Below are 20001 nucleotides of genomic sequence, written 5' to 3'. Positions count from 1 at the left end.
ATGGAAAAGCGAGGGGAACTAGAATCGCGTGCGAGAAAAGGGGACCAAGTAATGCAGATAAGGAGCAAGGAGGCAGCATTTTGATACGAAGCTGAATAAACGAGGCTTGAAATAATGAAACGGGAAATATACGATAATTGATATGTAGAAAAAAAATGCTTCGTCGGTAGTAAAATCAATTTTAGACAATAATAAGCTTTATAAACATTTCGTTGCAAGAACAAACGGTAAGAATGTTAAATCCTTAAGAAAAAATGAAAACAGAAAGAATTAGGAGTGGAGGAGGACAAAGCGTGAAATAATGCAAATGAAAACGGGTGAAGGGATATTAAGAAAAATGAACACATTAAGCCGGTTAAGAAAAATACAGAAAGTGGAGAGGGAAGGGGAGAGAGAGAGAGAGAGAGAGAGAGGATCGTAAAAAATACGTGGACATGGAAACAATCCGTAAAGTTGTTCCGGCAGGCCGTTTACATCCGTGTAGGAATTCGAGATTGCGAGAGATTCCGCGACGCAGCTGTGAAGGCCCGAGCCGGAAGCGACTCCGGATGAGAGGAACTGCGCTAGTGATCTATAGATCGCGAAGAAGAGAATCTTACTCGACAGAAAGACGGTACGCGCCACGCAAACAGGAAGTATTCGTCTGATATAACAAACGACCCGGACGTGATATCATCTGCTTTTGCGCGAATTCCTTCCTCCCGACCGCGTACACGCTCGATGCATCAGAGGCAAGATTTTTTATTCGCTGCGTCGCGTCGCGAACTTTTTCTCTCTCCTTCGAGAAGTTTCATATCCCTAGTTTATGTTACACACACTCGAGCATACACCATACAATAAAAATCAATATGCTATTTCAAATAATGATTGCAATCATTCATATACTATCAAATTTGTGGAAATCATAAGATAAGAAAAAGAAAGCTTTACGAGCAATTCTGTTAACGAAAACTATTACTTTAATATCGCGGAAGACTTATGGATTAATTTCCTTAGGAATTCAGGTTGCGTTGGAGTATTTTGGAAACAGCGTGCCGCAAAGATCGGTACATCGTGCTCCCTCGTCCGATAAATTCTGCGGGCAGAAGGCGATATCGCGAGCACTTGCGTGCCACTTGAGCACTTAGATTTAGGGATCGTGCAACCCTAGTAGTGGGCGGGTGTAAGTAGATTTAGGGACCGCACAGCCCTACAAATGCGCGGACGGTGGGTAGATTTAGGGACTCTGTACAACCGTAGAAATTCACCCGCTCCTCCGGATTCAAATGCGCTTCAGAATCGCCAAAAACTGGCGTAAAACGTTTAGCACACCGGGAATTGTGCAATGCTTCATGTGAATATTACAAAATTTCAGTACAGCCAAGTGTTTTATCACTTGGAACCGGGTAAGCTCTTAATCCTTGTTTCTGTCTGAATAATAGTAAACTCGTACAAGAAAGTTCTTTGACAATTCAGTCTCCTACCCAACTTTCTTATATTATTGTCTTAATGCAATATTTCGTTAGCAATTAAGCACTTGCTGAAGACTTCGTTCCTGTTACGATGATAATGATATAAGAGCCACGGAGCGTATCGACGTTTGAACGTCTCGGTGCGCGCGTTTATCGTCGATTCACGATTAATGCCGGACAGGCAATTTGTTAATTGCGTTACATGCCGGTAGGAATCCTCGGCCGGATTTTCAAATGGTCGGCATAAACAGAGCTTGTTAGCAGTAAACAACAATAATAATCTCGCTGATAACCCCATTACGTGGCCACGGCCGGTAGGCCGGGAGATTCACGGATCACAGGTAGCCGAGTAATTAAATCAGAAGCCAATCAGCCGTTGGTTCATTCGATTAATGAGCATTGGACGCAGAAGCCTGCTTCATTTGCCGCCATTCGAGCCAGCAATTTATTTTGTTTCTAGGATCATTCTCGCAACAACTTTCTCGTAGAGACAAAGTTTCGCCCCTCTGAAATACTCTATCGGTCATAAACCGTCCTTCTTTTGTTGTTAAGAAACATGAATCGTTTCTTCCGACATCTCGACAGTTCCTCTACAATCGTGCGAGGCAAACGAGTCCGAAACCCGATTGATAGAACGTCCGCTTTGTTTGCCGAGACCGAGAGATAGATTATCGACGGAAACGCTCGGTTTTCACGGGGTTATAGTAGAAAAAGAATCGAACACGATCGGATTCTTCGTTTGAAAATTTCTCTGACCGATCCACAGCTATTCGATCTCTCCACCCACAGTTTAATATTCGAAGTGACTAAGCGCCCACGGGTCGCTCGATAAACTTGTCGGGTCACGTTGAAAATTCCACGCGATACGCCACCAGAGCTAAAACGTATAATGAAATGCAATTTAATTCAATGAAAAAATGTACACTATTTCCGCTTTGACGTTTTGACCACTAGTACCATAATAACCTTTGCCCAGACGAATGAAATAATAATCATAGCGTTACTGCTCGGAGTAAAATCGCTCGTACATTTTCTATTACGACGATAAGGAATAGCGAGTAACGATTTTCTGTTGAGTAAGAGGGCCCGAGGAAAATAGAGCCGTTCGGACGCGTAATTACACTTAACGTTAAACTAAAACATTTTTTAAATTACCGCGACGTTACACTATTGCAAGTTAGCCGATCGATAGGCGTTGAACGCGCAAACCCATTAACGTCGCGTGCGTTCGTGTCCCCGATGAAAAATAAAGGGGGAACGTCGGATCACCGTAATTTCCCCCGCAGCCAATGAACAATTCCCTATTTTATATACATAACGACCCGATCGACTCGGTGATCGATAAGGCCGGAAATTTTTTCACAGCGTCGATGAACTACGTCAAAGAAAAATATTTTTAAACGTAACTCAAGAATATAATCTAATAACATCTTTTGATCGATGGCCAACGTTCGTGCACAACTCTTTCCACGGTGAGATGGCGTTTATAATTAGTAACTATGTATTTTCCCGCGAGTAAAAAATTATATGCGATAAGATTCGTGACTTAATTGTCTCGTTAAAAAAGTGCAGGTAATTCATTCTGTCTAAAGTTTGTAATAGGAAGCGTTTTCAAAGATTTTATTTTTCATAATTAAATGGTAATACAATTCGTTATCTGACTCGGATGCGTCGTCGTTCAAAGGGAGATTATAGCCGTTTTAACTGTGAAATCTACCCGGAAAAACGGTCCTTAATTTCCACGGGAATCCAGATTTTCCCAGTGTGTTCATCGCGCCCCTTTTACGGCAAGGGATTATCCGCGGAATTTGATCGATATTAAATACCAGGCCACGCGTTATCACCCATTTCCAACGGGTTTACTCCCTGTCCTTGCAATAAATAGGAAAGAACAGTAACATTCCGCTAATTGGCTTTAAATCCTTTTGGTAATAATTAGACTGCGAATTCAATGTATTTATGAGGAAATTGAATCTACAGAAAATGTAAGCACTGCATGTATATCAACAGCAAATTGTATATTGCGATATTTTGAGTGATAAAAGAAATTTCTACACGAACAAATGCGACGAATATTTTATTTCGCATAACAAGTTTATTGATTACAATCAATTTGAACGTCTCCGTATCGGATTTGGCGCAGGATCACGGCAGGTTCGATGGAATTCAAAGAGTGTTTTTCGGTGGTGGTCTACGTTTCTGGTTGCACAATCTGTTACTCCTGGACTCGCTGTCGTATCTGTCGCACGGCCAGCTGAGTCTCAGCCTGAACCGCATGATCCTGGTGGACGTCGACGACATATTCGTCGGCGAGAAGGGCACCAGGCTTAAAAAGGACGACGTGATGGCGTTGCTGGCTACCCAACAGAGGATACAGGCTTTGGTGCCGGGCTTCAAGTTTAACTTGGGGTTTTCCGGGAAGTACTTCCATCACGGAACCGCAGAGGAGAATTTGGGGGACGACTTGCTTCTCGAGAACGTCGACAGGTACATAATTATCCTGTTCTAATTATTTAATGGACGTATACATAAAAATACTATTGAGGATAAAGGAGCCAACCAATTTGCTGATAATTATAGTTAGTATGAAATCAGTTCCATAAAAAGTATAATAGATTCGATTTCAAACGAAGCTTGTTCAGAACAAAATACACGATAAACAGACCGCGAAAAGGTAGACCCGTAGTGCAAATTGACGGTATTGAGAGACTCGCACACGTGTCGCGGTTATTCGGAAGTCGCACCTGTTTGCCAATTATAGCCGTTTACTCGGGTAATTGGTTTCGTACGGACGATAATTAAACTGCCGATCCGTAAAGAGCGAACATTTTAGACCTCGTTTATATTAAAAAATTCAAAGAATAGAATGAAAACGGGTCGGTTTGAAATTGCAGATTTATGTGGTTTTCTCATATGTGGAATCATCAACAACCTCATCTGTACGAGAATGTAACACATTTACAACTGGACATGGCGTTGAACAAGCAGTTCGCGAAGGACCACGGGATACCAACGGGAAGCGGTTACAGCGTAAGTCCCCATCACTCCGGCGTTTATCCAGTTCACGAAGGGTTGTACGAGGCGTGGAAAAGGGTGTGGAACATCAAAGTCACCAGCACGGAAGAGTATCCTCATCTGAGGCCGGCCCGATTAAGACGGGGCTTCATCCACCGTAACATAATGGTAAGTAATCATTTATTTTTTTTTTTCATTATTTCGCTTGTGTTTTCTAAACGAAAACGGTATAGTACGCAATTTGATGAATTCGTATAAATGTTAATACAGTTTGGAAAAAGTGAATATGTGTAAAAAATGTGGATTTTATAAAAGTCAGCTGACCGGAGTAACTGAGTTTTCGACCTCTCTTCTTTTCCCAACAACGCTAATAGACATTGTTCCATGTTAACACGCAGCCATTCCCTTGAAAACTATATAGAACCGATAATTGTTCGCGATAAAACGAATTGCTCAACAGTCGCACGGTTACGTCTTTTGAACTTACGAAATCGGACCATTTTTTGGATGAGAGCGTAAAAATTAAATAATAAAATAGGACGGTTGACCAACGTTCTCGCTTTTGTTTTGAGGTCCTGCCGAGGCAGACGTGTGGTCTTTTCACGCACACGATCTTCATCAACAAATATCCAGGCGGGAGGGAAAAACTGGACAAATCGATACAGGGTGGAGAACTGTTCCAGACCATCGTACACAATCCTGTATGTACAATCCGAATACCCGAGCTTAAATTCTTTTCAGAGAACTAACTAGTTCCTTTACAGATCAATATTTTTATGACGCACATGTCGAATTACGGGAACGATCGTCTGGCGCTATACACGTTCGAATCGGTAATTAAATTCATTCAATGTTGGACGAATTTGAGATTGTCCAGCGCTCCGCCTCTCCAACTCGCCGAAAGGTATTTTCAACTATATCCCGAGGAAGCTGATCCCGTGTGGGGTGTAAGTTCTGAACTATTCCGAATGTACTACGGTCGTCGTCGAGTAACGTGTGTGCTAAAGGATTTCGTGTACCACAGAACCCATGCGACGACCAAAGGCATCAGAAAATCTGGTCGAGGAACAAAACCTGCGATCAGCTGCCCAGGTTCCTGGTAATCGGGCCACAAAAAACCGGCACCACCGCTCTCTACACTTTCCTGTCCATTCATCCCGCGATAAGCAGCAATCTGCCCAGCCCTGACACGTTCGAAGAGATTCAGTTCTTCAACGGCAAGAATTATTACAAGGGACTCGACTGGTGAGCAAGGAAAATTATATCAGACATTGTTAAACATTGCATTGCAACAATTCGTATCATAATTTTATCCCGTTTGATTCTCAGGTACATGAGCTTCTTCCCGGCGAGAACGAGAGAATCAAAGAACGATTCTCGATTCCTGTTCGAAAAATCTGCCACATACTTCGACGGGGAATTAGTACCTCGGAGAGCACACGCGCTTCTGCCAAAAGCGAAACTAATCACCATATTGCTTTCGCCGGCGAGGCGCGCTTACTCGTGGTACCAGCACACGCGAGTTCACGGAGACGCCGTGGCTAACAATTACTCCTTTCACTCGGTTATCACCGCGAGCGATACCGCACCGAAACCATTACGCGATCTCAGAAACAGGTAAGTTTCATTGCAGAACTATATATGATCCCGTTTATTCCCGGGACGCTTGTTCGTTGAAACTACTTGAGTAGTTAAATGCAAATAATAACATTAACCAGCGGCGATAGCCGGAAATCTGAGTTGGTAATTCGGTGGAATATTAACCGGCGGTGTGTAAATATCATTGTTCCCCGATCTGTTACAGATGCTTAAATCCCGGGAAATACGCGCAACATCTGGAGAGGTGGCTTACCTATTACTTGCCTCAGCAGCTGCACATCATAGACGGCGAGCAGTTGCGTCAAAATCCTGTCGAGACGTTGCACGAGCTACAGAGGTTCCTCAAGATCACTCCTGCTTTTAATTATTCGTCCCACTTGAGGTACGACCCGAAAAAAGGATTCTTCTGTCAAGTTACTAATGAGGATCGGACGAAGTGCCTCGGCAAGAGCAAGGGTCGTCAGTATCCCCCAATGGAGGATAAATCTTATAAATTGTTACAGGTACGTAGGATATTTTTGCAAAAGACACAATATTCCTTGAGTGAGAGCTCGAATTACCGTGACTTCGAACGACTTCATATTTATCGAAGGAGTACCGTAGTATCGTATGAGATTGTCAAAATATTTGCTCTTCTTCCAGAGATATTATTTGTCGCATAACACGGCCCTAGTAAAATTGTTGAAGAGACTGGGACTGAGGACGATACCTCAATGGCTGAAGGAAGATCTCACCGACACGGTGATGACCTAGCAAACGTCGATCACCTGAAACGATACCGTTTCCGAGTTGTTTATCTCGACGATGAACGAGATTCACCGATTGCTAGCCGAAGACCTGTAAAATAAATTGTACATTTGCTGTGTGTACATGTACATATTCCAGTGGATTCCGGAAGGACCATTGGCCGGCCTATCTCTGGCCTACGAGATCGGTGAGGAATGAAACTAGTCACTGTCGCGGTTGTACGGTGATCACCGTAGCTGTCGATCGTTGTTAAGCCGATAGCGCTATTATTAACGTTATAATTATTATCGTCATCGTTGTTGCGTCGTAGAAGACATGAATTATTAAAAGTACAGTCCGCTCGCTGGTGCCATCGTCCGTCTATTAGACGTCTTTCGTTCTAATCTTTACTGCTAAAGACGTAGACGTAATTTGTGAAAATTGAATCTACACCGCGCGAAGAACAAAGTTGAGAATATTTTATTAAAGAAACGCACATCTCATTGCTTGAGTAGTAAAGGGAAGAAGGAGCAAATGAATCGATGCTTTGTCGAGCGAATTAAAAGCGACCAAGATAAGAAAAGTATTTTGGGGAATAAAAATGCTTGACGTCTGTGAGATGAGTTCTGTCCAAATCGTGTTACTATGTTTGAAGAGATTTATTTATTCGCGAAGAATGTCTTTGGATGGATTTCACGCGTCGACGATCGTCGATTTAGATCGACGGGTCCTTCGTTGCTGGCACTAACATTTTTTGGGGACGACTCCGAGCTTCTCTCCCGCCCACTTACCCTCTCAGCAGAGACACATGTACATTAATTCTCGTTGTGTAAGCGTATTTAAAAAAAGAAACGTGAAGAAAAAGTATAATGATGATTGTATGTATATTTTGACAATACTATTCTTGGTACCGCCGATTGAAGGGTCGATAAAAATTATGTGATCGCATCCGTTTGTACATTTATGTATCGTACTATTTCGATGTGATCGTAGATGTACCATACCGACTTAATAAGATAAAAGATACTATTTCGAGAATGATCCGCGGCGATCGTTTTTTCTAGTGGAAGATGATCTTAAATGAAGAAGTGATGACTGCCTATTCGCAATAAACTACACGGACTCTCGTTTAACGATAATCCTAAGTTCCGGAAACGAAGTAATTCGTTGTTGAATGGGAAAAGAAGAGTGATTTTTGGAAACTTTAATACCTGATGTATTATACTTACCAGCATGAATCATGAAAAGGAAAATGCAATACTGTGTATGTGATCGTGTTATTCGCAAGATAGTTTAATGATGAAAATCGTTTGTTAAACGCATATCATTTACAATTGTATTTGTTAATCATGTATACGAAGTAATACTTACTTACCCCCTTCACCAAAAATTTCACTTCTGATCGAATTGTCCCTAATACAGTAATTTTTTATTGAAAAATTCTCGTTACTTAAACAAACTGTAGCACAATTGTAAATATTTTTTTATAAACAATCAATGGGAAAGAAAGATTGATTTAGAAATTAAATCGTCCCTCATGTTTAAAAAGAAAAACCTCCCATAGCATTTTATATTTATATAGATACGTCCTCGCGGATCGTTTTGTTACTCCTTGTACATTTTGTTTTCATTTTTATACTGCCGTTAAACTGTGTCCGAAGACATTTAACGAACCGTGTACAAAGTTTATTGTTAATATACTAATAGTTAACGGTAATATTCAAGCACTAAGCGATTGATCTGTTTCGAATCGTGCCATTTTACCAATGTTGTATATAAAATTGTACCATTGTACCAATCGCGGCGTCGGATCTCTAGAGTCAATATTAATCGATTTTGCTCGGATATGGCGGTAGCAAGTTTTTGCTGCCAGCTGACAATAATGACGAACCGAAATCGCAAAATGATTTATTATACGAGTACGAAAATTTAAAAGACACGAATGCCACTATATTTCATCGTTGGTTCGTCTGTATAAATATTTTTCTGTCGAATGTTTCTCGCTTGAATAATTTCATCGATTAATCAACGATGAAATAAGTACTGCTAATTTGCATTTGAAATAAAATTTTGTAGATGCTCCAGCAGACCTGTTGTACTGAAAGGAAAGGGAAACGAACGGTTTCGTTGTACGATTAAAGAAAGACGCGTGTAGAATATGTGTACGACTTGAATAGAAATCTTTGATTATTTAACTAAAAATAATTTTATTGTAAAATACTGTAATAACTGTATGAATAGTCCGTAAGTTCTAATAAAACGAAACTTAAAAATCTTCGATATTAAATGCATGAATGGCTTTCAAATCAAATCCATCAATTTCCGTTTTCATCGATCAGTATAATTAATCAATATCAAAATATAATACATTTTTATTAAAATCTCCTACCACTCGGTTCGTTGGTACTCGTGCCTGGTTGAATAAATGTAGAATTGTTATCAAGACGAAACAGTCTTTCCAAGAACGTTTTTCTGCGAGAGGCTCTCCCTTCGGCAATCGTAGCCCTCAAATGATTCAAATGTTCCGATCTGTTCCTCAATAAACCCGTGCATTGCAAAATAGCGAAAGCAGTGAACATAATTAACGACACGGAGCAAATGATCGCAGCCAAACAAATCAGATGCCATAGAAAATTCATTAAAATAATAGAAGCATCATTGTTGTCGTGTATAACGAACAGGGGCACCAGTAGAGATCCCAGAATGGAACAGACCAAGTGTATAGCTATCATGTTGCAGTAATCTTCGAGAGCACTCCGAAATATCTGTCTCGACGTTAAATAAAATAAAATGCTCGCGCTTGCACCTAGACACGTTGCCACTGCCGGCGAATAGATATCAGCTCCTGCGGATATCATTACAAGCCCTGCTACCATCGCTTGCACGCATCTCATTACCGTCCAATGATTAAACTCTTCTTTAGGAAGCAGGAAGTGATAGAGAACAACGAGCAAACTGCACGCCGAAGCTGCCAATAAATTATTGACGTAGACACTGTAGTGCAATCGTTTCTTTTCTTGGTAACAAGGCATATACGCAGCCTAAACAATGGAAATAAATCAGTTTCCCAGAATGCGTGAAACAAGAAACTATCTTACCTGCAGACCCATGAAGACCATCAATTGACCGGCGTAGACAGTTCCCGAAGAACCGATCGCGATACTCGCTTCGTCTATAGAATCCAAACGTAGTATCCTCCTCCCAAGTATCATGCAACCGATCAATCCAGATAATCCGCCGACGAGGTGGATGACCGTGGATCCGGCGAAATCGTGGAAATGTACTTTTTCGTCGTTCAATTCGTTCATACGCATCCATCCTTTGCCCGTCCAGATCCAATGGATCATAAACGGCTGCACTAGTCCAGCCAGTAGGAATCCTATGATAAGGTAACCGACGGTGTGCGTCCTGCCCACGATTCCGCAGGTGCAAATCGCAGCGGCAATTACCACAGCCGCCCATCCCACTAGCACCTCGTCCTTATCGACGATATCCTCACCGATCCAATACCCTCCGCCTATCACGCCCCGCGTGTCACCAGTGTACGCGATAATGCTCCCGATTACCAGATAAACGAACGTTACCCAAGCGAAATCGATTATATTTTGCAACAGGATCAAGTTTACATTGTTCACCGGCACGCTCCCGACGTGCACGAGAGTGAAACCGATTCTCAACAATACCACAAGGAAGACTCGTGTAGAACTCGGCGACGAGACGACCTCCGCAGTGATGTTGCCATCCGAACGGATTGTCTGATAGTAAAGATTATAATCGTAAACGTGCACGTTAGACATTCCCACGAAAAGTATTCAAAATCTCCGCGATAATACCATCGCCGACAAAAAGGTTAAAAAATCTGTCTGTCCGCCGTTGCCCAACTTTGCTGCAGCCGCTACGCAGTTCAAGCTGGTTTAATCAAATCGTCGAAGCCTAATGGCCTAATAATAGAAGAAAATAGAATATGCAGAAAATATAAAATTGTTCAGAGTATCAGAAGCTGAACGAATATCTGAACATCGTTCCAAATTGTTTTATTTCGTATGCAAATATGCAGTGTAACAATAATTACGTTTAAACACGAAGACAATGTTCATTTCGACAAAAGTGGAGGACTGCACGAAACTATGCTCAAATATTTAACATATATTGGCGCGTGCGGAAGCGCGAAGCTCCGAATGGTCCTGAAGAAACGAACCAATGGTGAGCGAGGAAACGTGGTCCGCGCATGTCAGTTTATTGGCCGCCGCAAAGTCGGGGTCTCGAGGAGACGCAGGAACGAGCCGGCAAGCGATGCGGTTCGTCGTTGACGTAGTAGGTAGTCGCTTCAGTCCGGCCGCTCCGCCTGTGTTTGGTGTTAAGTGGCTCGCGAACACGCTCCGAAAGTGATCGTACTACGTGTGCTCCGTTTCTGACGGGGAAACGCCAGAATGGCCACAGTATGCTGCCGCGCTCTCTACGTCGTCAAATGGTACGAGGTGTCCCGCGTGCTGAGTGTTTCCTCCACCCTCACAACGAAAAACTACCGGAACGTGAGTGTTTGTATATATTATTTACTCATTTCGTACGTATACACAGTTGTAACGGTGTTTGTATTAAGCGCAAACCGTCCGGTTTTTGTGGTTAAGGGGCATCGTTACGCTCCGCAGTTTAATATAATGCGAACGTAAATCCCCTCCTTTCTCCTGTGCATTCCCTTTCCATTAGACTTCTTCGCATCCCGTGTACATCTCATTTGCGGCCCAACTTCTTTTAAAATGCCGACATATTCGCCGGAACAGTAAACGTCAAAACATATATGAAGGTCTTAAAGTTTGATTATCGAAATTCACTTTTCAAAGTTCAGCTGACGTTACCTCTATGTTAAAATAAAATACAAGTATATTTCAGTGAGAAGCGTATCTTTTTATTATACCTTATCTCGAGTATGCAAAATTCCTTGGTGGTACCCACGTTGCATGCATAAACGATACGTACTCTTTTGTACCATAACACATATACATTGATACCATGCGGAGTCTACACGCGCTATTCTCAAAACCTTTACGAAGCCCGGATATTATTATCACATTCGATTATTCCAAAGAAAAACTCACGCAGCCCACACGTAAGCAACTCTTTTCTCTGAAACACTTACGATTATCTCTGACAACAATAATTACAAGAGAAATAACGTAACGTTCTACTACGAATCAGAACTAATTTGACCATGCATCATCGTTATTTATCACAAATTAATTAATTGGCTCTTCTCATCGTTGAGATCCCGACGGCCTCGCAATAAATTAAGCCACGGTCGTGACTCTGATAAGAGTTTACTATTTACATACACTGTAATATTTCCTGTCCACGCGCCACCTCCTTGCGCAGACCCCGTCTGCAATACGCCGACATTAATTACTCTAACTAACACTAATTACCATTCCCAGTCACGATATCACCTCAGACGTATCTTTATCAAGACGTGAATACGTAGCATTGCCTTTTAGTTATTAATAACACGTTTATCATTATGTTTTTATAGACATGACAGCTTCACTAATTGTATAACTGCTACTACTAAATGCTAAGATTTGATATTGCATTGGACTTTCTGTGGCAACCACAGATCATTCATATCACCCTATCTCTTTTTCCCTTCAGACGTATCTTTATCAATGGACGGGAAGATATTTGATAACAAACCATAAGTAAGCTTTTTACGTGAATACGACATCACGAAGCATCGCCTTTTAGATTAATGAATGTTTCGTGCGAAGGGTATAAAAAAAGAGCATTTGTTATCTTTAATACAAAATCATAAACGCCCTCGACAAGTCTCTGGCGTTTCATTCGCCCTGTTTTCGTATGAAACTGCTACGTTCCTTTGGGATAATGAAAAGTATACCAGCAGCAAACATTTAATCAACGTAACGGAATCTCAATCGGTGATTGGCAGTAAAAGTTAGGCTATTTATATAGTAGGCAGGGAGATCGTTAACTTTTAATCAAGGAGATTGATTAAGAACAGTTGATAAATACGGTACAGTGGATTACATGATCAGCGTGCGCAACATCGGATCATTAGTTATCTGCATAAATCAATAGTTCGCAGCATTCGTCGTACGTTAATTAATCTAACACATATTCGTTAGACATTACAAGTAAATGATAAGTTGTTACAACCGATAATAACCCTAAATTAGATACTAGGTTTCAAGTAATGACTCATTTTGTAATTCTATTACCCACGCTGCTATATTGCATTCGCCTATTCATATGCATTTCCGTCGGTGGGCTAATTATCTCGGGCTTAACTCGTGCAAACCACAAGCGGGATCAAAGGAATGATAATAACGTCAGGATGCATGTTAGATACGATGACGACACGAATTCGTCATTCGTGATTAACGGTAGTAGATTATATTTCTCAAGACCTCGGAATTTGTTGAACTTGACTCACAAGAATCAAAGCTAACATAAATGGTAAACAACGATTCTTCAAATGCTCAACAAACAAGCTTCATTTTATCAAATTGATTACATATTTCTGCGAGATACTAATTTTTCCTACCTAGAAAATATTTGCTCCTCGACTTACTGTTTTTACAATCGTGTTTCCCGTGCACTGAGAAATGTTTGTTGAAAATATATTTGCGGTTTAATACGTGGTGTACACCGCGTGTAACATTCGCATGGCGACGGATCGCCGGGACAGTGTATTCTTGTCACAGACCGTGAGGTCGTCACACAGAGCTCTTAACGTGTTCGCATTGTAATTTACTCGTTGAACGTACGTGATTTATCCGCATAGCGGCGTCCGCCTCTTGTCATGTGATTCATTTTGCGTAATCAAGATCTCCGGAATCCGCTTTCGGTTCCGATCGTACAAATTATTGGAAAACCGACGCAATACGATAAATATTAATGCGATTGGTCAATCGAATCAAGGTTGAAAAAGTAAAAGAAGCCTCGATTAATTCCCGTGGACAAGAATTTATGACACCATTATTTACTACAGGGTGAATAAGACTTGATTAGCTTTATCGGTTAACTTGATCACCTTTCTGGTTGAGATAAGGAATGAATTTGAACTCCATTCGAAGTTTGACTTTAGCGAAACAGGCTGGCTTTAATCAGAAATTTCCCTCGAACCAACCCTGGTAACTATACAACTACATTAATGGGAATTTGCCGAATAACATTTGAGAGCCCGGGGCGTGAAAGGTCGACTACTCTCGAGAGCGGTGTGATAAATTGCTTTCCTATGTAACCGAAAAAAAAGGGGACGTAACGGTTATTGGGTAATAGTCGGTCATTACTCGGAAACGAATTAGCATAAAATTGTTGACTCACAAGTCAAGCGTTCGTGACGGCTTCCACGTGTACGCCATTGAACTTCAGCGGTACATTTAATCATTTCATTTATGAAGCTGTGATACTTTTCTCAAAATCTATTTTTCTTTCAACGTAGAATGGCAGGAGGTCGACCTCAATTCCTCCTGGAGATAGTAGGTAAGAAAGTATGTGACTCGTTTCCTAATTCGCCCTTTGGGACGTAAAGTTCGCTTCAGTCTTAATCGAGCTTTAACAGGCTTGATAAAAGATATACGTGAATGAGATTCTGTTGTAGATACGTGGGCGTTGGTGCTATTCGTATCACGATTTCCTTTATCTATTTCGTAAGACAAGAATTCAAAATAGTATTGTCAAATACAAAATATGCATTAATACCGAAAGAAAGTTATGTTAAATGTTAATGTTAAAGTAAGTTATTTTTTATACGAAGAAATCTTCGTATGAAAAAAAAATCTCCGCTAATCTGTTGGATTTAACTTTCGTCACGTTAATTACTACAACATAATCCGTCGTGATTAAGCGTAGAAAATTCTTGAAGCGATTAACTTCGAGGAGCGACGGCGGAGTGACTCAGCCCTTAAAAGCCGGTTCGTTAACACTACTCTTTGAGATGGAATAAATGCTCTCACCCCTTGGAAACGGTGTCGAGTGAGCGTTTTCCTAGCCGAAAAAGACCTATACAGATGCAAAGTGGTCTTGCGTTGATTAGGCTGTAAACAAAGCTTTGACTCGAGGGTAGTTACGATTCTGTGACGAGGGTGAGAATTTTCTAAGATCAGTTTTTATTGTTTTATTGGACACCATTTTGGAAACGACCTGTAAATCGACGAACGGCGCAACGATGCAGCAAATTACAATCTTGGCATGCGTTTTATTGAAAAAGTTTGCTAACTGGGTCCTCGATATCCTATAAAGATTTATGTGCCGTAGCGGATTCAGGGTGTGCTCCAAGATATCTTGGCGTAATCGTGGTTTGTAGGGTTATCTCGATCATTAGTGCTTATCTCGATTGAAATTCGTACAGGAAGAAATTCTAACAAAGTAGTGAAATGTATTTAATGAGCGTCCCGTTTTAATGTTAGTAGACGTTGATCGTTTTCGTCCAACCTTTTTTACGTGTCGTTGGATAAATTTTTACATATCAGCGAGTTGAATCGTTTACTAATGAGCCGTGAACACGCGTAATCGAGAATTTACAAGTTTCCTATTAATAATTAATTTGAAGAGCGTGTAATTATCGATTACCAGCATTTATTGTTCGTCCATTATTCATATATATCTATAATCGTATAAATCTTTTCTGTTATTTAAAAGGATCTTCTAAATTTGATGAAATCGTGACTTATCTTCTTATCAGTATGTTGTAGATATTGTCTAAATTTAACTCTCGCATACCACATTCCCTACAGTTCTCCTTTAAAAGCCCTCCAACACCGTGGATGCTCGATTACAAGCACTCACGTCAACCTTTCAGTCATTCTGACATCCACACGCACTTCCGGAAAAGCACCCCAGAGTATAATTTTCTTCGAGGTGCACTCAAGGCATATAAATTTTAAATTTTCAGATAACACCTCTACACATATTTCAGTTCTTCAATACTTTCGTATGAAATTCAAATGTCAGCTGGGTGGACGAATTATGGGATTACAAGATCATATTTGCATTTGCCAAGATCTATATGTTCTATTTTCTCATACCAAATCGTAAAATAACATTTAAATTTTATTTAGATGAAATATTTTCATGCAGTTCGAACTGCGTTTGGATTTGGAGTTCATGTAAGCATGTGTCGCAAATTGTAGGGAACAGTCGGATGAAGGGTCAAACATGGAACACGTTAGTGTGGACAGCGGTATTAGTATGTCAACGTAGTCAGTACATATGTAGTATACTGTTATAGTTATAGCGGTTAGGGGGTTACATAGAGGGGTACAGACTGCGGCAGGCGCCATGGGCATCGATCTGTTCCACTGCCGGAGTTTTCTCTACCCCTTAGAAACACTTCTCTTCTTATCTATATTCTACTTCTAAGCACACAACTAACAGTCACCCTTCTGTTTATCTTTTGTTAATTGCTTTTACAGTTGCACTTTGCCCACGGGAAATTCAACTCGGCACTTTAATGACATTGGTCTAAGAAACGCCTTTGTCGTGTTTAGAGACCTGACGTTTTTATAAGAAAATTGGGTACGCAAGATACTCAAAGTATGTTTAAATTTTCTACCTGAAATGTACTTTTTAAACTGATACCAGAAGCATAGTATTCTGCATTAAATACCGTGGTAGACGTAGTTAGAGAACTAAAGGGTTCAGTTTAGTCAGAAGGGCTTAAGCTTTGAATAGAGACTGAAACATTGTGAAACATGTTACGAAGTTGCGAGCAACTGAAGACTAAAGGAAAAGAAGTTTTGCGAGAGTCTTGTCACAGAACAAGTTCCTGCTGTTATTAACCCAGCTAGCATCTAGCAAATAGAATCCTAAAAGCAACATCAGCCTTCTTATCAAAGTTTTCTAAGAAAATACGAGTTCCCTTTAAAAGAAGTCATAATTTAATGTCACACAATTTTGCGATCTAAATTTCATTAGCAAGTTTATCAACAAGAAACTAATGGAAGAAACGCTTCGCGTGTCTTTGGGTGGCGCCAGGAATCATTGATTTTTTTTAGAGGGGTTGTAACGATCGGACGACCCTAATTTCATGCGTATAGCATGACTTTTACTTCAACTTTGTACCGTGTTCCATGATAGGCTGTCTCAAGTTGTTTAACTCATCGATTTTATTAGGAATTATGGTCCATTAAAATCGACTATTCCATTACCTTCATCCCATAAATTTCATGAAATTACTCTTTATTTACGATAATGACACAAACGTGCAAAGGTCATGCGAAATTCTTCATAGCTGTTTCCAGTTTTAAATCGAAGTTGGGTGGAGCTCGAATCGCGTCCAATTTATTAAAAATCGAACAATACACCCACGCGCATTTTACCTGTTTCCGGTTATCAAATTTTTACTGCGAATTCAAACACGATTTGTGAAATTCTGGGAAAAAAAGATAAAACTATACCTGCTCCCGGAACATACATTGCTAGGAAGCTTCCAGTCTCTCTGAAGAATTTATAACTGGCGAATAAAAAGTTTCATGCGGAAAGTGGGCAGCTTCCCGAGATAGTATTACCTTACACTTTTTTATGAAATAGTTTACGAGGTTTTAGTTAGTGGAATCACTCCGAGTCATGAATTATTGTAGAGATTTTCTATTTAGAGGTACCTAATATATCTCTTCTCTTCAAATCTTCAAAGCAAAGTTAGATTTATTTATCGAAAACCCACATTCAATATTTATTCCTCACCTATTGTTTGCTCAGCCGGAAATTACGCAACTGGAATACGCAGTTAATTTAAGCTTAAGTTTTCTGCACAACCAAGCCACTTTGTCCTATTTCACGCACTTGATCACAAGAAAGCTTGTCACCGCCAGTAAAAACTTCCCGGAAATCGAATTATTTCAAATTGGATTCTACCACATACATTATTTGCCCACTCGTCCTCATACGAACTTAAAAGTCTTCCATGCTCGATTTTATTGCATAGAGACAATGGTATCCACTCCGACTCTACCTCAAGTAACAATTCTCTTGCGACAGCTCGAGGGTACATCCGATTTGCTATCGATACTGTGTGGGAAACGATGTCAAAGGACTTGGGAAATTTACAGTGAATTCACTTAAGTCTGAATAGGTACTCGGGTGGAGAGCAAAATTCACTTTAACGAGCGTCCGATGCGTTTTGGTAAAAAATAAAGAAGATAAAGGAGGAGGAAATCAATAATTCATGAAAACTCGTGGTTACACAGTAGATCACTGATCTTCGTTACCTCTACTTGACACCTCGTTGGCATTAAACTACGTCTCCGAGGTACATATTTTCTCTTATATTTCTGCAGTTTATTACTGTGTTAAGAATAGTAAATCAAGATTTATATTTTACTTCCTTTTTCATCACGGTTTAATTTATAAGGAAGTGCAGTGGAAATATAAAGCAAGTAGCAGTGGCAATATAAAGACTAATGTATTCGAAGGGATAAAGTAAGTGTCGAGTTAATTACTCTTGTGGACGTATTTAAAATTCAGCACTTTTCTGTGTTTCCTCTCCTCGCAACCACAGAACATTTCACAAATATATTGGAATTGAAAATTCGAGGAACTTATAAAGATATCAATTTGGATAGTTGGGATAATAAAATGTAAATATTTTGGAGCGATTCGGGTGCAAACAAAGCGACGTGAATAACATAGGAGTTCCTCTCGAATGGCATCGATTCGTAATTCCCATAGGAGCTGGTTTCTGGTGTGAAATTCAATTTATCCGCGACGCGATCCTACCACGAGCATCCCGAACAAGCCTCGAGGACTTGGCGATGTTACACCTACGAATAAGCCGAAACTTCCAAGACAGTTGGAGAACATCGGCTTTCCGACACATATTTGTCGAACAAACCGATTCTCTCTCTCTTTAGAACTTCTGCTGAACCTACCGAGCATCTATTGTATCTGCTGGAAAAAAGTTAAACGTGCTAAAAATGCGAAGAGGCGCAAAATTAATAACTAAACTTTAAAAGCTGCATCATAAATGCAAATTAAAACCCTTCCCTGATCTATCAGTCTTTCGAAATTGTTTCCTTAACAGCACCTACTTAGGGATAAACTTGCCACAGCAGCCTAAACCAAAGCAGCTTGAAAACTGTACACCTTTCCCGGAGTAGAAGATATATTCAATATTCGTAAGCTGGGCAAATAACCATTGGATTTCTACCGAACACGTTATTCATTAGATTATGTTCCGGATCAATATCAATTTCTGTAGATGATGCATGATGCATAATTCAGCTTTCCATCCGAGAATATCCCATATTTTTATTCCAATGGTACTCTACTAAAATGTTGAATATTCTATGTAATTCTATATGGAATTTAATTCTTCCCTGTGAAACGGAAATAAACTGCATAATTTCTTTTTTAAATTAAATTACATCTCGTTACTCTCAATCCTGACAAGAAATGGATTCTGCTGGAAAAAGGACAGTTCTCATTATTTCTTTAATAAGTCAACATCCAATGAACCTTTTATTACGTTTTATCTGAAAACAATTCTCTGGATGTCTCAAGCAAGTGTAGGTTTCCAATAAAACGTCAACTTCAGGATCAGGTTTGCTATCTTATTAAAAAAAAACGTAGAAATAGACACTGGAAGGGCTTGTACAAAGTAATAAAATTTTATCGAGAGGGATCGCTTATGATGGTGCAAGGAAAATGATGGAACGTAGCGGAAAGCTTATTCGTTTCATTAGGAAATATTCATTTTCCATCTCGTTTCCTATTACATTAGTTCTCTCGTTTAAATCTCGGATCCTAGCTGCCAGATCCCAGTTAGTATTTAATCTATATCTATATGTATTTCGTTCGTGGGAATTGGCAAAACGAGTGGAAAACGCCAGGACTTAGAATAAATTATTTTTACATCGAATCCCACGCATCGTCTGCAACTCCAGTGATTTTCGAAATCGCTTTTGACCAGTCGCCAGAAATTATTTTTAAATCCCAGACTTTTAGGCAAAATAAGACATTATGTCCAAAGTGAGACAGTGTCACTAAACAGTATCAGTTTCACGTTTCAGTATGCATTCAACTATTCATATTCAATATTATATAGAATTATATATTCGGGACGCTACCGCGTCCCTTGATGAATAAAAATTTGTTTATTTAATCACAATAACGCTTAGCATCGTGTGACGAACTTCAAACACGATTTCCTGAATGTGTCAGATGGAGCAGGGTACAGATCGGTTTAGTGTGAATTTAGTGT

General features: G+C 40.1%; 3 protein-coding genes across 4 annotated transcripts in view; 2 read left to right on the top strand and 1 right to left on the bottom strand.

Moving 5' to 3' along the window:
• The window catches only part of sfl (N-deacetylase and N-sulfotransferase sfl), a 179553-nt gene extending 170484 nt beyond the window's left edge, over positions 1-9069 (top strand). For both annotated transcript variants that reach the window (XM_018021039.2, XM_018021040.2), the window contains 8 exons: positions 3595-3938; positions 4346-4634; positions 5039-5167; positions 5231-5413; positions 5491-5711; positions 5796-6083; positions 6271-6568; positions 6708-9069. In XM_018021039.2, coding sequence (XP_017876528.1) covers positions 3595-3938; positions 4346-4634; positions 5039-5167; positions 5231-5413; positions 5491-5711; positions 5796-6083; positions 6271-6568; positions 6708-6818 — 1863 coding nt within the window. In that variant the 3' untranslated portion in view covers positions 6819-9069. The remainder of the gene's footprint in view (positions 1-3594; positions 3939-4345; positions 4635-5038; positions 5168-5230; positions 5414-5490; positions 5712-5795; positions 6084-6270; positions 6569-6707) is intronic.
• Positions 9070-9161: 92 nt separating this feature from the next.
• On the bottom strand, positions 9162-10875 carry Amt2l (Amt-2-like protein). Its single transcript, XM_018020966.2, has 2 exons — positions 9890-10875; positions 9162-9832 (listed from the first exon to the last, which is right to left on the bottom strand). The coding sequence occupies exons 1-2, from the start codon at positions 10586-10588 to the stop codon at positions 9167-9169; spliced, it is 1365 nt and encodes a 454-aa protein (XP_017876455.1). The 5' UTR covers positions 10589-10875; the 3' UTR covers positions 9162-9166.
• A 215-nt stretch (positions 10876-11090) lies between these two features.
• MCU (mitochondrial calcium uniporter) overlaps positions 11091-20001 on the top strand; it is a 42784-nt gene continuing 33873 nt past the window's right edge. The window contains exon 1 of the mRNA XM_018021096.2: positions 11091-11323. Within this exon, the coding sequence (XP_017876585.1) occupies positions 11222-11323 (102 nt within the window). The 5' untranslated portion in view covers positions 11091-11221. The remainder of the gene's footprint in view (positions 11324-20001) is intronic.

Source organism: Ceratina calcarata, unplaced genomic scaffold, assembly GCF_001652005.2.
Source record: "Ceratina calcarata isolate Rehan_Ccalc_2016 unplaced genomic scaffold, ASM165200v1 scaffold25, whole genome shotgun sequence".
Classification (NCBI taxonomy): domain Eukaryota; kingdom Metazoa; phylum Arthropoda; class Insecta; order Hymenoptera; family Apidae; genus Ceratina; species Ceratina calcarata.
This window is presented reverse-complemented; position numbering and strand designations above follow the sequence as displayed.

What these genes read in the sequence shown, in the direction of transcription:
- Amt2l (XM_018020966.2), bottom strand. Translation starts at nt 10,588, where the DNA reads ATGTCTAACGTGCACGTTTACGATTATAATCTTTACTATCAGACAATC. An exon ending in TGGTCTTCATGGGTCTGCAG is followed by an intron (nt 9,833 to 9,889) that starts GTAAGATAGTTT and finishes TCCATTGTTTAG; the next exon opens with GCTGCGTATATGCCTTGTTA.